At 45.6% G+C, this 16,875-nt stretch overlaps 1 protein-coding gene and 1 long non-coding RNA gene across 2 annotated transcripts; one reads left to right on the top strand and one right to left on the bottom strand.

Annotated features, from left to right (window-relative positions):
* Window positions 1-585: 585 nt before the first annotated feature.
* On the bottom strand, window positions 586-3,876 carry VAMP8 (vesicle associated membrane protein 8). The gene is made up of 3 exons (XM_043468716.1): window positions 3,739-3,876; window positions 2,268-2,420; window positions 586-1,029 (listed from the first exon to the last, which is right to left on the bottom strand). The coding sequence occupies exons 1-3, from the start codon at window positions 3,739-3,741 to the stop codon at window positions 886-888; spliced, it is 300 nt and encodes a 99-aa protein (XP_043324651.1). The 5' UTR covers window positions 3,742-3,876; the 3' UTR covers window positions 586-885.
* On the top strand, window positions 3,768-16,806 carry LOC122441741. The gene is made up of 3 exons (XR_006269433.1): window positions 3,768-3,900; window positions 4,477-5,294; window positions 15,996-16,806. It is a non-coding gene; the product is annotated as an uncharacterized LOC122441741 (long non-coding RNA).
* The last annotated feature ends 69 nt before the right edge of the window (window positions 16,807-16,875 follow it).

Genomic DNA, 16,875 nt, shown 5'->3' with positions numbered 1-16,875 from the left:
GGCTCAATCCCTGATCCAGGAAGATCCCATATGCCACAGAACAACTAAGCTTGTGTGTCACAACTATTGAGCCTGTGCTCTAGAGCCCAGGAGCTGCAACTGCTGAAGCCCAAAGGCCCTAGAGCCCATGCTCTGCAACAAAAGAAGCCACTGCAATGAGAAACCCGCACACCGCAACTGTAGCATAACCCTTGCTTGCCACAGCTAGAGAAAAGCCCACTCAGCAATGAAGACCCAGCACAGCCAAAAATTAAAAAGAAAAAGAAAAAGAATGAAAGACAATGGCAAGACCCAGAGAGGACACTTAGGAGTCTTATATACCACCCTAAAATGCTGGGAACGCCTTGAATTTTCCATACTCCAAGAGTTCCAGAAAATCCCTGCTCTTGAGACCCATGATGGGACGAGGGGCGATTAAAAAAAAAAAAAAAAAAGAGTTTCCGTCTTTCTTCTCCAATCTTATGTTCTCCACCCCTCCAACAGTTTGGGCCTCTGATGGGAGAGTTCTGCCAGAGAGTGTCCTGGGGAGAAACAAAATAGAAGGGCCAAAGGCACAGTGGAAAGGGAGAAAGGACCTCACACGCATAGGGATACTGAAAGGTCTTTATTGCCCACTGGCCACCCTCAGTTCCATCAGTTTTCCAGCCATGTGCTAGGCCCTCTGGGTCTCTCCAACCAACTCTGAGGACCCCTGAAATGCAGCCACAGTCCAGCTCTCTCTTTCTGGGGACCACAGTGTTCCCTGGGGCAGACAGGGGGCTTCAGAGTGCAGGGCGGCAGGACCGAGCAGCATTCCACGTGAAGAAGGACAGGAGAGAGGGCCCCCCCTTGGCATGCACCACGGAAGGTGGCAGCCAAGGAGGAGGGCAGGGAGGGAGGGGTTCCCTAAGTGGGGATGGCACCGGTGGCAAAAAGCACGATGAAGAGGACGATGATAAAAACAATCACACAGATGAGGACAATCATCTTCACGTTCTTCCACCAGAACTTCCGAGCCACCTTCTGTGACGTGGTCTTGAAGTGCTCTGACTGTTGGGGATAAGGCAGACACAGACCAACATGCCGTTCCATCTAAATATTGAAGTGCTAAGTGGAGCTAACAGATTGCTAAGTAAGACAGCTTATGTCCTCCTATCTTGACAAATGTACCTTCAGAACCATCTGGTGGGCCAAGTTCAAATTTAGAATTTGTGGGGCTCCCTCTGGTTCCCTGTCCTCCACATTTGGCTTCTGACACATGTTTCCACCCAGGCTTGTGACAACAGCAGCACAACCTGCCCTTAGGAGGGCAGACAACCGGGCTGAGGGGGTGCAGGCTCCAGGGGGGATATATTTTCCTGGTTCTATGATTTCTGGCCCCATCAGGACTGCCGAAGCCAGAGGAGGGGCTCAGGGCAGTACAGAGGCTGGAGTTGAGGGCAAGTGTTCTTCCTTCTCCCAACATGAGTTGGAAAAATTGTTTCCTTGGGCCCTGCTCCCCAGATCAGGCTGAGGACAGAAATACTAAGTCCCCATAAGTTAAATGAGCAATACTCAAGATTACATGCAGGACTCCGAAAGCCACTGCCAGTCTCTCCCAGTGGACATGGGATCTTAGGCTCCAGCCCTCTGCTGAACTTTAGAGTCACCCCTTCCCTGAGCAGCTGGCTTTGGCCTCTAGCTGGAGAGACAGGAGAATATCTAGCCAGATGTGTGGGAGATGTTATTCTAGCCTTCAGCTAGCAGAAGAGCCTGGGATCAAAGACTTTTTTACTGCTCTTCCCAGCTTCTTTTTAAAGCTGGCTCAGCAAGACTCTTAACAGTTTTCCACTCCCTGCCTAAAAACCCTGGGGAAGGCCAGCAGCCCTAAGAGGATGTTCTGGGGCCAATATTTTTGTCCTGGGATAGCCAGATCCCAGGACAAATACAGATCCCAAATGAGAGTCAAGGGCAGCCTTCAAAGGGAAAATCAGTTTCATAGGAGAGAAACCTAAGAGAGCACAGGCTGACTGATTTTCTGTCTCAGAAAATCCCTCCATGGATCCACCCCTGCACCCCCAAATCTGTCCTTAAACTCAATTCCAATCCGTGGAGTATAGCAGAATCAGAAGTGGGGACTCAGCTCACGTCAGTTCCCAGCACACATGGAAAGACAGACTTCCCTCCTTCACTCTGCCACCATGATCACCACGCCCCCGGTAATCTTCCTTCCCCCTCTTCCTCTTATCCCCTGGGAGGGGGTGGGGGAGCTCCCTGGGGGTAGGGTGAAGGGCTCCCTGTCATCTCACTGTGGCTTCCAGATCCTCTGTCTTGTTGCGAAGGTGGTCCAGGTTCTCTCCCCGGGCCAGGATCCGCTCCACATTCTGGGTCATGATATTCTTGACCCCTTCCACTTCATTCCGGAGGTTCCGCACACGGTCATCTCCACCGCCACTGGCCTCCTGGGCAGCCACACAAGGGGTTAATTAGGCCAAGAGCTGGAGGGACTGAGACCCAGCCTCAGAGGCCAGAGGAGGGGGAGGCCTGAGGTGGACTTTAGCTTTTTGCAATGCTTGATCTGTTTGCAAAGAGAATGTTTTTCTGAAGAACTCGGGTAATCAAAACCAAATGCCTCTATAAGCCCTAGGCGGTGAGAGCCATCCATGTTAGGAGACAGACAGAACCCAACTTCTTTGTGGATTCTCAGGGCCCTTGACAGAACAAGAAGCAACCCTCAAACCCCTCTCCACTGCTTCCTTGTTCCTCAGAGAGGGTCAGAGGAGACAGCTCAGCCAGTATCTCCCAATGCACAGCTCCACCACTATGTACAAAATTCCCAGGTCCCATGGGTCCTCATTAAAAATGCCTGTGTTGGGCGCGGACCACCCTCACCAAGCCCACCCTCCCTCTCAGACAGTGGCTGGAGAGCTGCTCCGGCCTCCTGGGAAGACTGATGGCTGTGACCCAGAGCTATGGCAACCAGGCTCCAAGTCCCTCACAAGGCCCCAGGAGAGAGAACAGTTGGGCCACAAACTTCTGCTTTCCCCACCACTTAGCACCACGCGCAAGCACCAGGCCATGGCCTGCTCAGGCAAGTATAAAAAAATACAGACAGCCTGGGCGTTGGGGGAAATGGAGGGCAAATCCTCCCAGGCTGCAGCCTCATCCCCAGGCTTCATGATAAGGTTTTTGAACAGGGAGGGGAATACACTGTTAAGCTCCTCCCTCCCTGACCCACTCGACTTCCAGAAACAGATCAGGGGTAGGGGTCGAAACTATTGCTAGATAATCACAGAGAACCAATTTCTGAGTCTTTTACGAACCCTCAGCTCTCTTCCCGGGGGTGGGGGGAGGGGGCGGGTAGATTCCTTGGACTCAGTTGAGAGACAAATTCTTTGGGTTTTCGTACAGAGGGGGATTCCAGCCGATAGGCTGGGCTCTGCCTTCGGAACTGCACAGGCACAGCCCAGGAATGTCACAAAACCCGCAGGCGGCAGCGGCTGGAGGAGGGGATGAATTAGGTTCCAGCCACCCGAAGCACCGAAGCCCACTCCAGATCAGCTCAGGGGTCAGGAGAGGGAGGGAGCAGAGAAGGAGCAGGAACACCCACCCAGGCAGCTCAGACCTATTTGCAGCCAAGCTGTCAAAGAAGAGACCTCTCTGGCAGCCTCTGGCCCAGCCCTCGGACTTTGCCAACCAACTTTCCCTGGGTAATCCCCGGCCCCCGACCCTCTCTGGCTGGCCTTGAAATCTGCCCCTTTTTCTTTCCAGCTCTCTCACCATGTTTCCAAGCGGCTCGGGCCTGCCGGCAGCCGAACTCGTTGACTACTCCGTTTCCTCCCAGGCGGCCGTCGGTTCACTTCCTGCTTGTCCAACTTTCAGCCCGCCCCCGCCCACCTCGCGTCCCAGCGGCTCCGGCCACACCTCGCTCAGGTTCTCCAGGTAGGCGGGCACCCTGCGCTGTCCTCCCAGTCTCCTCCGGAGCCGGGGCTTAGGCTTAAAGCGACAGGGTTCCCGAGCACCACATTTCTTCTAATTTAGGAACAAGAAAAGATCAGGCAGCCCTCCTAGGTTTCCTGATGTAGAAAGGGCAGCCGTCTCCTTTTTAAATTTTTCATTATTATTTTTTGGCCGCACACGCAGCATACAGGCCCTTAGTTTCCCAACAGGGCTCAAACCGGCGCCCGCTTCAGTGAAAGCGAAGAGTCAACCACTGCACGGCTAGAGAAGTACCTCACTTTAAAAAAAAAAAAAAAGAAGAAAATTTTTTTTTAATGTCCTCATTATCTGATCCCCAATTGTTAAAGAATGAAATCAACCCTAAGCACTCTGTCAGACCTTGTTCATGTGGAAACAGAATGCAGATATGAACATTTCTTACTGGACAACCCTTGTTCCCAAGTTGTTTTAGTGCAGAAAGCATTGAAACCCCCAAAATCTGAAATGCTGTGATCCTGGGCTCTGGTGTCAGAAGCTGCAAACATCGAGTGAACCTCTCCACCTCTCTGGTCTTTGCAGGTGCTGATCCTGACCTCAGAGGGTGGTGGTATGGAGTAAAAGAAAAGCTTACGCCATGTACCTAGCACAGCCTGGAACAAAGGGCTGCCCACTGCTCCAATCAGGAAATGCTGGGTCACCAACTCTCCTATTCTAGAGTTCAACCGTCCTGCACGTCCCTTCGGGGGCCACCTCGAGTGTTAGGGAACCCCAACAGAAATGAGCAAATGACTGCCCTCTGGACCAGAGAGGGGGCCCAGGGCAAAGGATTTTTCCACTGACCTGGCTGCAGGCCAGAGAAAATCCACCCTTCCCGGATGGTGTTTATCAAGACAGAAGAACAATAACAGACCCGTTCAGAAGGAAACAAACATTCCTGTCCCATCCCAGAAGTAACAGTTCCAAGAGGGAAATGGCAGCTTCTCTTGACAAATGCTTTTTTTTTTTTTTTTTGACAAACACTTTTTTAAAGAGCTTAGTAAACTTTGGACATCCGTAGCATTTGGAGACCCTTTATTCTAGCTTCCCAGGTGGTGCTAGTGGTAAGGGACCCATCTGCCAATGCAGGGGACAGAAAGAGATGCAGGTTCCATCGCTCTGTCATAATATCCCCTGGAGGAGGGCATGGCAACCCACTCTGGTATTCTTGCCTGGAGAATCCCATGGACAGAGGAACCTGATGGGCTACAGTCCACGATCTGCAAAGAGTCACACACGACTGAAGTGACTTTGCATGCACGCACCTGAATTTTGGTGGATAGTATCAGCCTGCTTTCACAGAGAACGTGGTACCCCACTCCTCATCATTCTTAGAAAGGCAACAATGAAGCCAAGCAGAGGTGGGTCAGTATCTTTGATCTATCCTTTCTTTCTTTTTAAAATTATTATTAAGTTTTTTGACTACACTGGATTTTCCCTGGGGCAAGTGGGCTTTCTGTAGTTGTGGGATGCAGGGACTTCTCCATTGCAGTGCTCAGGCTTCTCTTGCTGCGGAGCACGGGATCTAGAGTGTGCGGGCTCAGTAGTTGCCCCTCGGCATGTGGGATCTTAGTTTTTGAACCCGGGATCACATCTGCATCCCCTGAATTGCAAACTACAAGTCCTAACCACTGGACCATCAGGGAAGTCCCTGTTGATATATACTATCATTGTCCAGTACAGTAGCCACTGACCACAAGTAGCTGTTGAACATTTGAAATGTGGCTCCTCTGACTGAGGTGTGATGTAAAACACACACCAGATTTAAAAGATTTATTATGAGAGAGAGACTGTAAATATCACTTTAGTAATTTTATATAATCATCAATATATAAAATTGAAATAATGTTTTGGATCTTTTTCCTTTTTTCTTCTTTTTAAAAAAATTTATAACTTGCTCTATTTATTTATACTTTTGTTCATGCTATACAACATGCCAGATCTTAGTTCTTCAATCAGGGATCAAACCCACGCCCCCTGAAGTGAAAGCTCAGATTCCCAACCACTGGACCACCAGGGAAGTCCCAAGTGCTTTATTTTTTATTGAATTATAGTTGATGTACAATATTATATGTTCAGTTCAGTTCAGTCACTCAGTTGTGTCCAACTCTGTGCGACCCCATGGACTGCAGCACGTCGGGCCTCCCTGTCTATCACCAACTCCCGGAGTTTACTCAAACTCATGTCCATTGAGTTGGTGATGCCATCCAGCCATCTCATCCTCTGTCGTCCCCTTCTCCTCCTGCCCCCAATCCCTCCCAGCATCAGGGTCTTTTCCAGTGAGTCAACTCTTCGCATGAGGTGGCCAAAGTACTGGAGGTTCAGCTTCAGCATCAGTCCTTCCAATGAACACCCAGGACTGATCTCCTTTAGGATGGACTGGCTGCATCTCCTTGCAGTCCAAGGGACTCTCAAGAGTCTTCTCCAACACCATAGTTCAAAAGCATCAACTCTTCGGCGCTCAACTTTCTTCACAGTCCAACTCTCACATCCATACATGACCACTGGAAAAACCATAGCCTTGACCAGACGGACCTTTCTTGGCAAAGTAATGTCTCTGCTTTTTAATATACTGTCTAGGTTGGTCATAAGTTTCCTTCCAAGGAGTAAGCGTCTTTTAATTTCATGACTGCAATCACCATCTGCAGTGATTTTGGAGCCCCCCAAAATAAAGTCTGACACTGTTTCCACTGTTTGCTCATCTATTTGCCATGAAGTGATGGGACCAGATGCCATGATCTTAGTTTTCTGAATGTTGGGCTTTAAGCCAACTTTTTCACTCTCTTCCACTTTCATCAAGAGGCTTTTTAGTTCCTCTTCATTTTCTGCCATAAGCGTGGTGTCATCTGCATATCTGAGGTTATTGATATTTCTCCTGGCAGTCTGGATTCCAGCTTGTGCTTCTTCCTGTCCAGCATTTCTCATGATGTACTCTGCATATAAGTTAAATAAGCAGGGTGAAAACAAACAGCCTTGACATACTCCTTTTCCTTTTTGGAACCAGTCTGTTGTTCCATGTCCAGTTCTAACTGTTGCTTCCTGACCTGCATACAGGATTCTCAAGAGGCAGGTCAGGTGGTCTGGTATTCCCATCTCTTTCAGAATTTTCCACAGTTTATTGTGATCCACACAGTCAAAGGCTTTGGCATAGTCAATAAAGCAGAAATAGATGTTTTTCTGGAATTCTCTTGCTTTTTCGATGATCCAGTGGATGTTGGCAATTTGATCTCTGGTATTATATGTTACAGGTATACAATATAATGATTCACAATTTTTAAAGGTTATACTCTATTTATAGTTATTATAAAATGTTGGCTGTATGCCCTATGTTGTATGATATATCCTTTTAGCTCATTTTGTACATAGTAGCTTGTATCTCTTCATCTCCCACTGCTAAATTGCTCCTCTCCCCTCTCTCTCCCCACTGCTAACTACTAGTTTGTTCTCTATACCTATGAGTCTGCTTCTTCTTTGTTAAATTCAGTAGTTTGTTGTATTAATATTTTTTAGATCCCATATATAAATGGTATCATACACTATTTGTCTTTCTCTGACTTATTTCACTAAACATAATACCCTTGAGGTCCATTCATGTTGTTTTAAAAGGAAAAATTCCATTCTCTTTTATAGCTGGGTAATATTCCATTGTGTGTGTGTGTGTACACCACATCTTTATCCATTTATATGTTAATAGATAGACACTTAGGATATATTGAGTTAACTTAAAAAATATTGGTGAAATTAATTTCACCTGTTTCTTTTCTCTTTTAATTTGGCTAATAGAAACTGTTTAATTACCAATGTGGCTCAAATTATATTTCTATAGACACACTGATCTATCCTTTAACGTTTTTGTGACATTGGACAGATTTATGTAACATCTCTAAGTTTCAATTACCTCCATTCTGTGCCTGGTACTTAAGAAACTGTCAGTAAATGGTGGCTTTTGTGATTACTAAGAATTCCAGATGCTAAGTGAACTGGTGGGTAAGGGAACATGAGAGATACCAAGAAACAAAGACCAGAGTAGGATGTTTGAGGGGAACAGGAAGAAATGCAAGAGGATTCCCTGGATGGGAATTCCCTGGACGTTCCTTGTTGTAAGTAGAGTTACAACAGTTGAGGAGCTATTAGGTCTGGTATGCCACTGCAAGCCTTGGACATACATGGATGTTCCTGAGGGAGCTGACCCTTGGCCTAGATCCAGCAACTGTCAGGGAGATTCAGCAGTGCCTATGGTTGGACCTGTAACCTGTTCGTTCTCATCTTCACCTTACAGAATTGGGCCCTCGTCTTCACTTTACAGAACTGCTGCAGGCTTAGCCTCACCTGTACAAACACTGCATTGTTATCCTTTATCAGAAAACTATCTGGGAGCTTCCCTGGTGGCTCAGTGGCAAAGAATCTGCCTGCTAACGCAGGAGATGTGGGTTCAATCTCTGGTCTGGGAAGATTCCACGTGCCTTGGGGCAACTAAGCCCTGTGAGCCACAACTACTGAGCCTGTGCTCTAGAGCCTGGGAGCCACAACTATGGAAGCCTGTAAGTCCTAGAGCCCATGCTCTGCAACAAGAGAAGCCACAGCAACGAGAAGCCTGCCCACTGAGACAGAGTCACCCCCACGAGCCACAGCTAGAGAAAAGCCCGCACAGTAACGAGGACCCAAAGACAACCATCTGGAAGTTCCCTAATGGCCTAGTGATTAGGACTCTGGGTTTTCATTACTGTGGCCTGGGTTCAATCCCTGGTTGGGGAACTGAGATACCACAAGCTAGTGTGGCCAAAAAAAAGGAAGAGCATCTGGCTACCACCCTCACAAGGTAAGACATTCAGGAAGGCACTGAATGATACTCAATGAGCGGAAATAGTGCTGTGGGCAGGGAACAAGAGAACAGAAGTCACTGATTCCTTTAGTCAAAGGAGGCTCTATCCTAGGACGAGGGGAGTGTCAGTCACTTTGTAAGGAAAAGACGCCATGTGGTAGGAGCTGCAGCCAAAGAAGCAATTGGAGTATGCTGAAGAGTCTTCTTAGTCCTTGTGTGATCGAATTTGGGCATCAGTCCTCCTGCCGCCTGGCTGTGGCATCTTTGTGTGCTCAGTCGATTCAGCAGTGTCTGACTTTGCAACCCTGACTTTGCAACTGTAGCCCACCAGGCTCCTCTGTCCATGGAATTCCCCAGGCAAGAATACTGGAGTGGGTTGCCATTTCCTTCTCCAGGGAATCTTCCTGACCCCGAGATCGAACCAGAATCTGTTATGTCTATTGCACTGGCAGGCAGGTTCTTTACCACTAGAGCCACCTAGGAAGCCGGTTGTTGTGGAGTCTTAGGTAAATCACTTCCCTCTGGGATCTTTGATTTCTTCATCTGCAAAATGGGAAAAAGAATGAAAGCTGTTTTGCAGGATTATTGTTAGGATTAAATACTACGGGTATATATATCTGTATTTCTGCTAAAGCATATTACAAATGAAAAAGGAGACTGGTAGAACAAATGGAATGACAGAAGGGAAGAGGAATATAAACAGCCTGCAAAGCAATCAGGCAAGCTTTGCTATACACTGGCATATACCCCAGTCTCATTTATGGCCCCAGTGGGCAGCTGACTCCTGTACCTTTCAGGGGAAAGGCTAGAGAACAAGGAGGAAGCACATTCAGGAGGCTCAACTGGAATTGCTCCTGAAAGATCAGAAATCTCTCACCGCTGCCAAGGCCTCTTTGGTCTCCAAACCTCTCTTTATAGACTGTTACACAACGAGTCACCCCCATCTCTCCCAAGGTGCTCTCTTTCTTTCTGACCTTGCCCTTAGAACTGGAATGTTCTGCCCTTGGCCATTTTCTGACTCCACCCTCTCTCCTGGAGCAATAGTTCTCTGTGGGGTTGATCTTGCCCTCCAGGAAATGTGACACTGTCTGGAGATATTTTTGGTTGACACAACTGATGGGGGAGTGGTGCTACCAGCATCTAGTGGGAAGAGGCCAAGGATGCTTAACTTCCTACAATGTCATAGATAGCCCACAACCTCCACCCCAAAGACAAAGAATATACAGAGTTTACTCAAACTCATGCCCGTCAAGTCGGTGATGCCATCCAGCCATCTCATCCTCTGTCATCCCCTTCTCCTCCTGCCCCCAATCCCTCCCAGCATCAGGGTCTTTTCCAATGAGTCAACTCTTCGCATGAGGTGGCCAAAGTACTGGAGGTTCAGCTTCAGCATCAGTCCTTCCAATGAACACCCAGGACTGATCTCCTTTAGGATGGACTGGCTGCATCTCCTTGCAGTCCAAGGGACTCTCAAGAGTCTTCTCCAACACCACAGTTCAAAAGCATCAATTTTTCAGCACTCAGCTTTCTTCACAGTCCAACTCTCACATCCATACATGACCACTGGAAAAACCATAGCCTTGACCAGACGGACCTTTCTTGGCAAAGTAATGTCTCTGCTTTTTAATATACTATCTAGGTTGGTCATAAGTTGCCTTCCAAGGAGTAAGCGTCTTTTAATTTCATGGCTGCAGTCACCATCTGCAGTGATTTTGGAGCCCAAAAAATAAAGTCTGACACTGTTTCCACTGTTTCCTCATCTATTTCCCATGAAGTGATGGGACCATACTAAACTACCTGTCCTTCCCAAAACAAACCATCCCCTTTTACATCTTTGTTCAAGTGGACTTGTGTCATTGAGACAATTGAATATCCTGCTTCATTCATCATTGCTTCCATGAAGTCTTCCAGATTTCCCCACTGAAATTCAATTTCTTCCTCTTCTGATCACCATCACACTGTATCTTTTAGAAAATCTACAATAAGCTTTACCATTAACTGCATGTGCATGTATGTGTGCTAAGTCACTTTAGTCATGTCTGACTCTTTGGGACCTATGGACTGAGCCTGCCAGGCTCCTCTGTCTATGGGATTCTCCAGGCAAGAGTACTGGAGTAGGTTGCCATGCTCTCCTCCAGGGGATCTTCCCGACCCAGGGATGAAACTTGCATCTCCTGCATTGCAGGCAGATTCTTTACCACTGAGCCACCACAAGCTTTGGAGTATTTTTGGATAAGTGAATGCTAAATGCCATGAGTCTCCAAATTTTGGTCCTGAAAGGGTAAACCAAAAATCAACTGCTTGAACAAAAACAAGTTAAAATCATGGGATGGAGAGGTGAAGAGTTAATACATCTCATTTATTAACTGCATTTCTCTACAGAGCATGCTCTCAGTTCACCCAGACTATTCTGAATTTTTGACTTCCCTCTCCTCTCAAAATTGTATTCATTCTTTTAGGCCCAAGTTTTCAAAAAATTTTTTTCTGATTTCTCCGGTTGTAATTCATTTCTTCCTAGTGCTCCTGTAGCACTTTGAACCTCATTTAAAACTTATGATTTCCTATATTCTATTATTATTTTATTATTTCTATATACTTTTATTTTTTATTTTTTTATATACTTTTATTATTATACTCCTTTAGGACAGAGGCCACAACTGAATCATTTGGTTCCTCCTTTGTAACTTGTCCAGTTCTTTGCACATATGATCAACACTGAACATAATGGAACCATCTAGGGACTTTCCTGGTTGGGGAACTAAGACCCCGGATGCCACACAGTGCAGCCAAAAATTAAAAAATAAACAAAACAGATGTCCAGTGGTTTTTAATCTGCCTCCCAATGCAGGGGATATGAGTTCAATCCCTGGTCAGGGAACTAAGATCCCACATGCCTCGGGGCAAATAAGCCGGCACATGCAACTACAGACCGTTGTGCTCTACAGCCTGTGCACGCAACTGGAGAGAAGCCCAGGTATTGCAAGGAAGACACAGCACAGCCAAAATAAAAATGTGAAAGTGTTGGTCGCTCGGTCATGTCTGATTCTTTGTGACCCCATGGACTATAGCCCACCAAGCTCCTCTGTCCATGGAATTCTCCAGGCAAGAATACTGGAGTGGGTTGCCATGCCCCTTTCCAGAAGATCTTCCCAACCCAGGGCTTGAACCTGAGTCTCCTGCATTGCAGGCGGATTCTTTACCATCTGAGCCACCAGGGAAGCCCCTGTGGCTCCGATGGTAAATAAAATAAAAATAAATAGTTTAAAAAAATGGAGCCATCTAGTATTTTTTAAATTTTTATATATTTTTGGCTTCGCTGGGTCTTCATTGCTGCTCTCGGACTTCCACCAGCTGCGGAGAGGAGGGGCTACTCTCTAGTGTTGGTTCTAGTAGCTGCAGCACACGGGATCAGTAGCTGTGACACTGGGGCCCAATTGCCTGAGGCATGTGGAACCGTCCCAGTCCAGGGATCAAACCCATATCCCCTAAATTGGCAAGTGGATTCTTAACCACTGGACCACCAGGAAAGTCCAGAGCCATCTAATTTTGAGTGATCCTAGAAATCTGGCCTAAACTTCCCAATCCACAATGTATTCACCTGGACTGGGATTTGAGAGTGGATTAAGAGATGCATCCCCTAAATATTAATAGATCTATGGCTTCCAAAGTGTTGTATCAGGATGACCTAGAAGTGGGCCAGACTTCAACAGCAAGAACAGTTGGTGAAGCCACCTGTCAGACACATCTGTGCCCAATAATCTCTACTACATCTACCCCTGCCAATTCTTTCCTTTAGGATAGTGGTTCTCAGCACATGGTCCGTGAACCCTTGAAGTCTTCAGGGGCAAAACTTGCTATATTAATACTGAAATGTTATTTGCCTTTTTAACTGTGTTAACATTTGAACTGATAATGCAAAGAAAAATGGGCAAAACTGTTGGCAACTTAGCAGGAGCGAGACCGTGGTACCCAATTGTAGTAGCAGTCACTGCATCCCTCCCCGCCATGAGCTTACCACATTTAAAAAATGCCAATATCAAGTAGGAACACTCTTGGAGCTTCCCTGGCGGTCCAGTGGTTAAGGCTCTGTGCTTCCACTGCAGGGGGTGCAGGCTTGATCCCTGGTCAGGGAAGTTTCTCACGCCAGGAGATGCAGCCAAAAAAAATTAAAGAAAAAGGGAAAAAAAAGTTTTATAAAAAGAATGCTGTTAGTAAAGCAGTATAAAATTATTAATTTTATAAATTCCTGTCACTGGCGTACAGATCATTTAACTTTTTTGTGTGAACTGGAAAATATGAATACAATGCTTCTGTATACCCAAATACAATGATAGTCTCACAGTTATTCTAGGAAAGAATACTTGTGCAATTAAACTGTGAACTCACCTTTGTTTTCAAACTAATAGATTTTTTTTTAGTAGTTTCCATACACCCTTCATGCTTTCCCTGTTTCTCCTATACTGACATATTAGTGTGATATATTTGTGACAACTGATGAGCTAATATTGATATTAATAACAAAGTTCATGGTTTACATTAGGGTTCACTATTTTTTTTAATTTATTTTTAAAAAATCTTTTTAATTTATTTTTCATTTGGCTTTGCTGAGTCTCAGTTGCAGCACGATGGATCTTTGATCTCTATTGAGCATGCGAACTCCTAAGTGCAGTGTATGGACTCTAGTTCCCTGACCAGAGATCGAACCCAGAGCCCCTGCATTGGGAGTCTTGGCCACTGGACTACCAGAAAAGTAGTCCCTAGGGTTCACTCTTTATATTATACATTCTATGGGTCTTGATAAATATATAGCAACATGAATTCATCATGACACCATTAGAGTATCATACAGAATAGTTTCACTTCTCTAAAAATCCTCTGTGCTACATCTATTCATCTCTCCCTTCCTCCCCCACAACCTCTGGCAAACACCTATCTTTTTGCTATCTCCAAAGTTTTGCCTTTTCCAGGTTATCACATGGTATGTAGCCATTTCAGATTGGTTTCTTTCACTTAGCAATATGCATTTAAGATTCCTCCATGTCTTTGTGGATAGCTCATTTCATTTTATCACTGAATAGTCCATCAGATGGATGTGCTAGTTTATTTTATCCATTTACTTACTGAAGGATATTTTGGTTGACTCCACGTTCAGACAGTTATAAATAAAACTGAGGTACATTCCTGTGCAGGTTTTGCATGGGCATAAATTTTCAACTCATTTGAGTAAATACCAAGGAGCACAATTGCTGGATCATATGGTAAGAGTATGTTGAGTTTTGTAAGAAACTGCCAAACTGCCTTCCAACTGTTTTGTATTCCTACCAGCAATGTAAGCCGAGTTTCTGTTGCTCCATTTCCTGACCAGCATTTGTTGTTTTCTGAGCCTTGGATTTCTAGAATCTCACTGTTGTTTTTAGTTTTTGGCCATGCTGTGGGGCTTGTGGGATCTTAGTTCCCAGGCCAGGGGCTGAACCCAGGTCATGAAAGTGAAATTGCCCACTGGATCACCAGGGCATTGCCACATTTGCAATATCCTAATAAGATGTGAAGCATCTTTGTTTTTGTCTTTTCTCTTTTAAAATGAAGTACCATTTTACTTGAAAGGACATTGGACAGAAGAACTATGATTATTCAGACTGGTGCATTTAGCAAATACTTTATCAAAAATGAAAGGAACCTGTCGATTCAAGGAAAACAATAGATGGTATCGGTTGCCAATGGTAAAATTTGAGCTTTCAAATGACAATTAAAATTTGAGAAAACTTGTATCTGCCACTGTGTGCCTGGCAGCTTCCCATCACTTAAGAAATTTTACATTTAGAAGAGCTGCACATCTTAGTTTTTAGATGGTCAGTATTTTCCAAATGACCATCTGTATGATTTTATAAAATTGTCAGGAGTAAAAGATCCATTCAAGTGCAAGATATACCAACAGTTTTTTAAAACTTTCTATTTTATATCTGAGTATAGTTGATTAACAGTGTTGTGGGACTTCCCTGGTAGCCCAGTGGCTAAGACTCTGCGCTCCCAGTGCAGAGGGCCCAGGTTCAATCCCTGGTCAGGGAACTAAATCCCGTGTGCAACAACTAAGAGCTCGAATGCAGCAACTGAAGACCCCTCATGTTGCAATGAAGATCCCGTGTGCTGCAACTAAGGGCCAACGCAACCCAATAAATTAAAAAAACAAACAAACAAACAAAAAAAACAGTGTTGTATTAGTTTCAGGTATATAGCAAAGTGATTCAGTTATACATGCACCTGTGAAGTAAAAGTGATAGTCACTCAGTAGTATCTGACTCTTTACAGTCCATGGATTTCTTCAGGCTAGAATACTGGAGTGGGTAGCCTTTCCCTTCTCCAGGGGATCTTCCCAACCCAGGGATCCAACCCAGGTCTCCTGCATTGCAGGTGAATTCTTTACCAACTGAGCTATCAGGAAAGCCCATACATGCATCTACTCTCTCTCAAAATCTTTCCCCATTTAGGTCATTGCATAATATTGAGCACAGTTCCCTGTGCTATACAGTAGGTCTTTATTGGTTATCCATTTTAAATATAGCAGTGTGTACATGTTGATTCTAAAGTCCCTAACTGTCCTCCCATTCATCCTTTCCCTCTGCAAGATATACCAATGATTTTAATGTGTGTGTTAGTTGCTCAGTTGTGTCTGACTCTTTGTGACCCCATGGACTGTAGCCTGCCAGGCTCCTCTGTCCATGGGATTCTCCAGGCAAGGATAGTGAAGCAGGTTGCCATTTTCTCCTCCAGGGATCCTTGACCATCCAGGGATCAAACCCAGGTCTCCTGAATTGCAGGCAGATTCTTTTAACGTCTAAACCACCCAGGGAAGCTCGATTTCAATGTAGTAGAGTGTAAAGTTCATTTTATGTTTTCCAATCCCACATCTGATTGCACACATGCTAAGTCGCTTCAGTCGTGTCTGACTCTGCAACTCCATGGACTGTAGCCCACCAGCATCCTCTGTTCATGGGATTCTCCAGGTAGGAATACTGGAATGGGTTGCCATGCCCGTCTCCAGTGGATCTTCCCAACCCAGGAATTGAGCCCTTGTCTGTCTCCTGCCTTGGTAGGCAGGTTCTTTACCACTAGCACCAACTGGGAAGTCCCCACATCTAACTAACCTTTAAAAAAACAACCACTTGTAAGTTTAGGTGTAGTATCAAAGAATGTCCACAATTATCTAAAGAGCCTATTAACATACTTCTTTTTTTACCAACAGTACTTGTGAGACCAGATTTCCTTCATATACTTCAATCACAACAGATGGAATGCAGAAACAGAAATGAGAATCCAGCTTTCTTCAATTAAGCCAGGCATTAAAGAGATCTGCATGTAAAACAATCCTATTCTCATATATTTTTTAGTGTGGAAAATATATTTTTTCATAAAAATGTTATTGATGTAAACATGTAATGGGTTCATTACTTTTTTTCCTTTTAGTGAATCAATGCATATTTCAAACATTTCTCAGGGTAAATTTCCAAGAGGGTAAATATGGAAAAATATAACTTATTATTCATAAAAAGCTCTTTAGGGTTCTCAATAATGTATGTAGCAACGTAAAGGGGTCCTGAGACTAAAAAGTGTGAGAACCCCTGCACTAAGATGCCTTCCTCGGATCCTGCTTGTCAATTCCAAGGCAGAGAAACAATGTTACAAAGCTGTTCAAGACTCACCTTACCCAACCAAACACACTCTATTCACTGCCCCTACTCTGCATTCTTTCTGCAGTCAGGTCGTTCCGGTTTTCCTGCTGCTTTCAAACCTCTGGTTCCAGGCCGGGACAGCCCTCCCAGGTGCATCCTCAACTGGGCGGGAAACTCTTCTGGGAAGAGTCTGACTTTTGCGCCCGCACTGTTCACACATCTGCAGCGACCTAACAGGGGCGGGAAGGGACCCAGAGAGGTCGTGGGCACCCAGAGTCTTCTTTAGGTTGATAGAACGGAGAGGGCTCGGGAGGCCTCAGGGACGAGACTTGACAGAAAAAGAGACAGGTCCGCGTACACCTTCACTCCTCGGTCACCAGAGAAGGCGGGTTCTGACCACGCCCCCTCGCGACCTCGTTGCCCCGCCCCCAGACTCCTCGCTCCGCCCTCTGC

The sequence above is a fragment of the Cervus canadensis genome, chromosome 5, assembly GCF_019320065.1.
Source record: "Cervus canadensis isolate Bull #8, Minnesota chromosome 5, ASM1932006v1, whole genome shotgun sequence".
NCBI lineage: Eukaryota > Metazoa > Chordata > Mammalia > Artiodactyla > Cervidae > Cervus > Cervus canadensis.
The sequence above is the reverse complement of the archived record's forward strand: the minus strand, read 5'-3'. Positions and strand labels throughout refer to the sequence as shown.

Excerpts from the sequence above, each read along its gene's own strand:
- VAMP8 (XM_043468716.1), bottom strand. Across the intron at positions 1,030-2,267 it reads CAGAGGATCTGGAAGCCACA|TCAGAGCACTTCAAGACCAC; the intron begins GTGAGATGACAG and ends TATCCCCAACAG.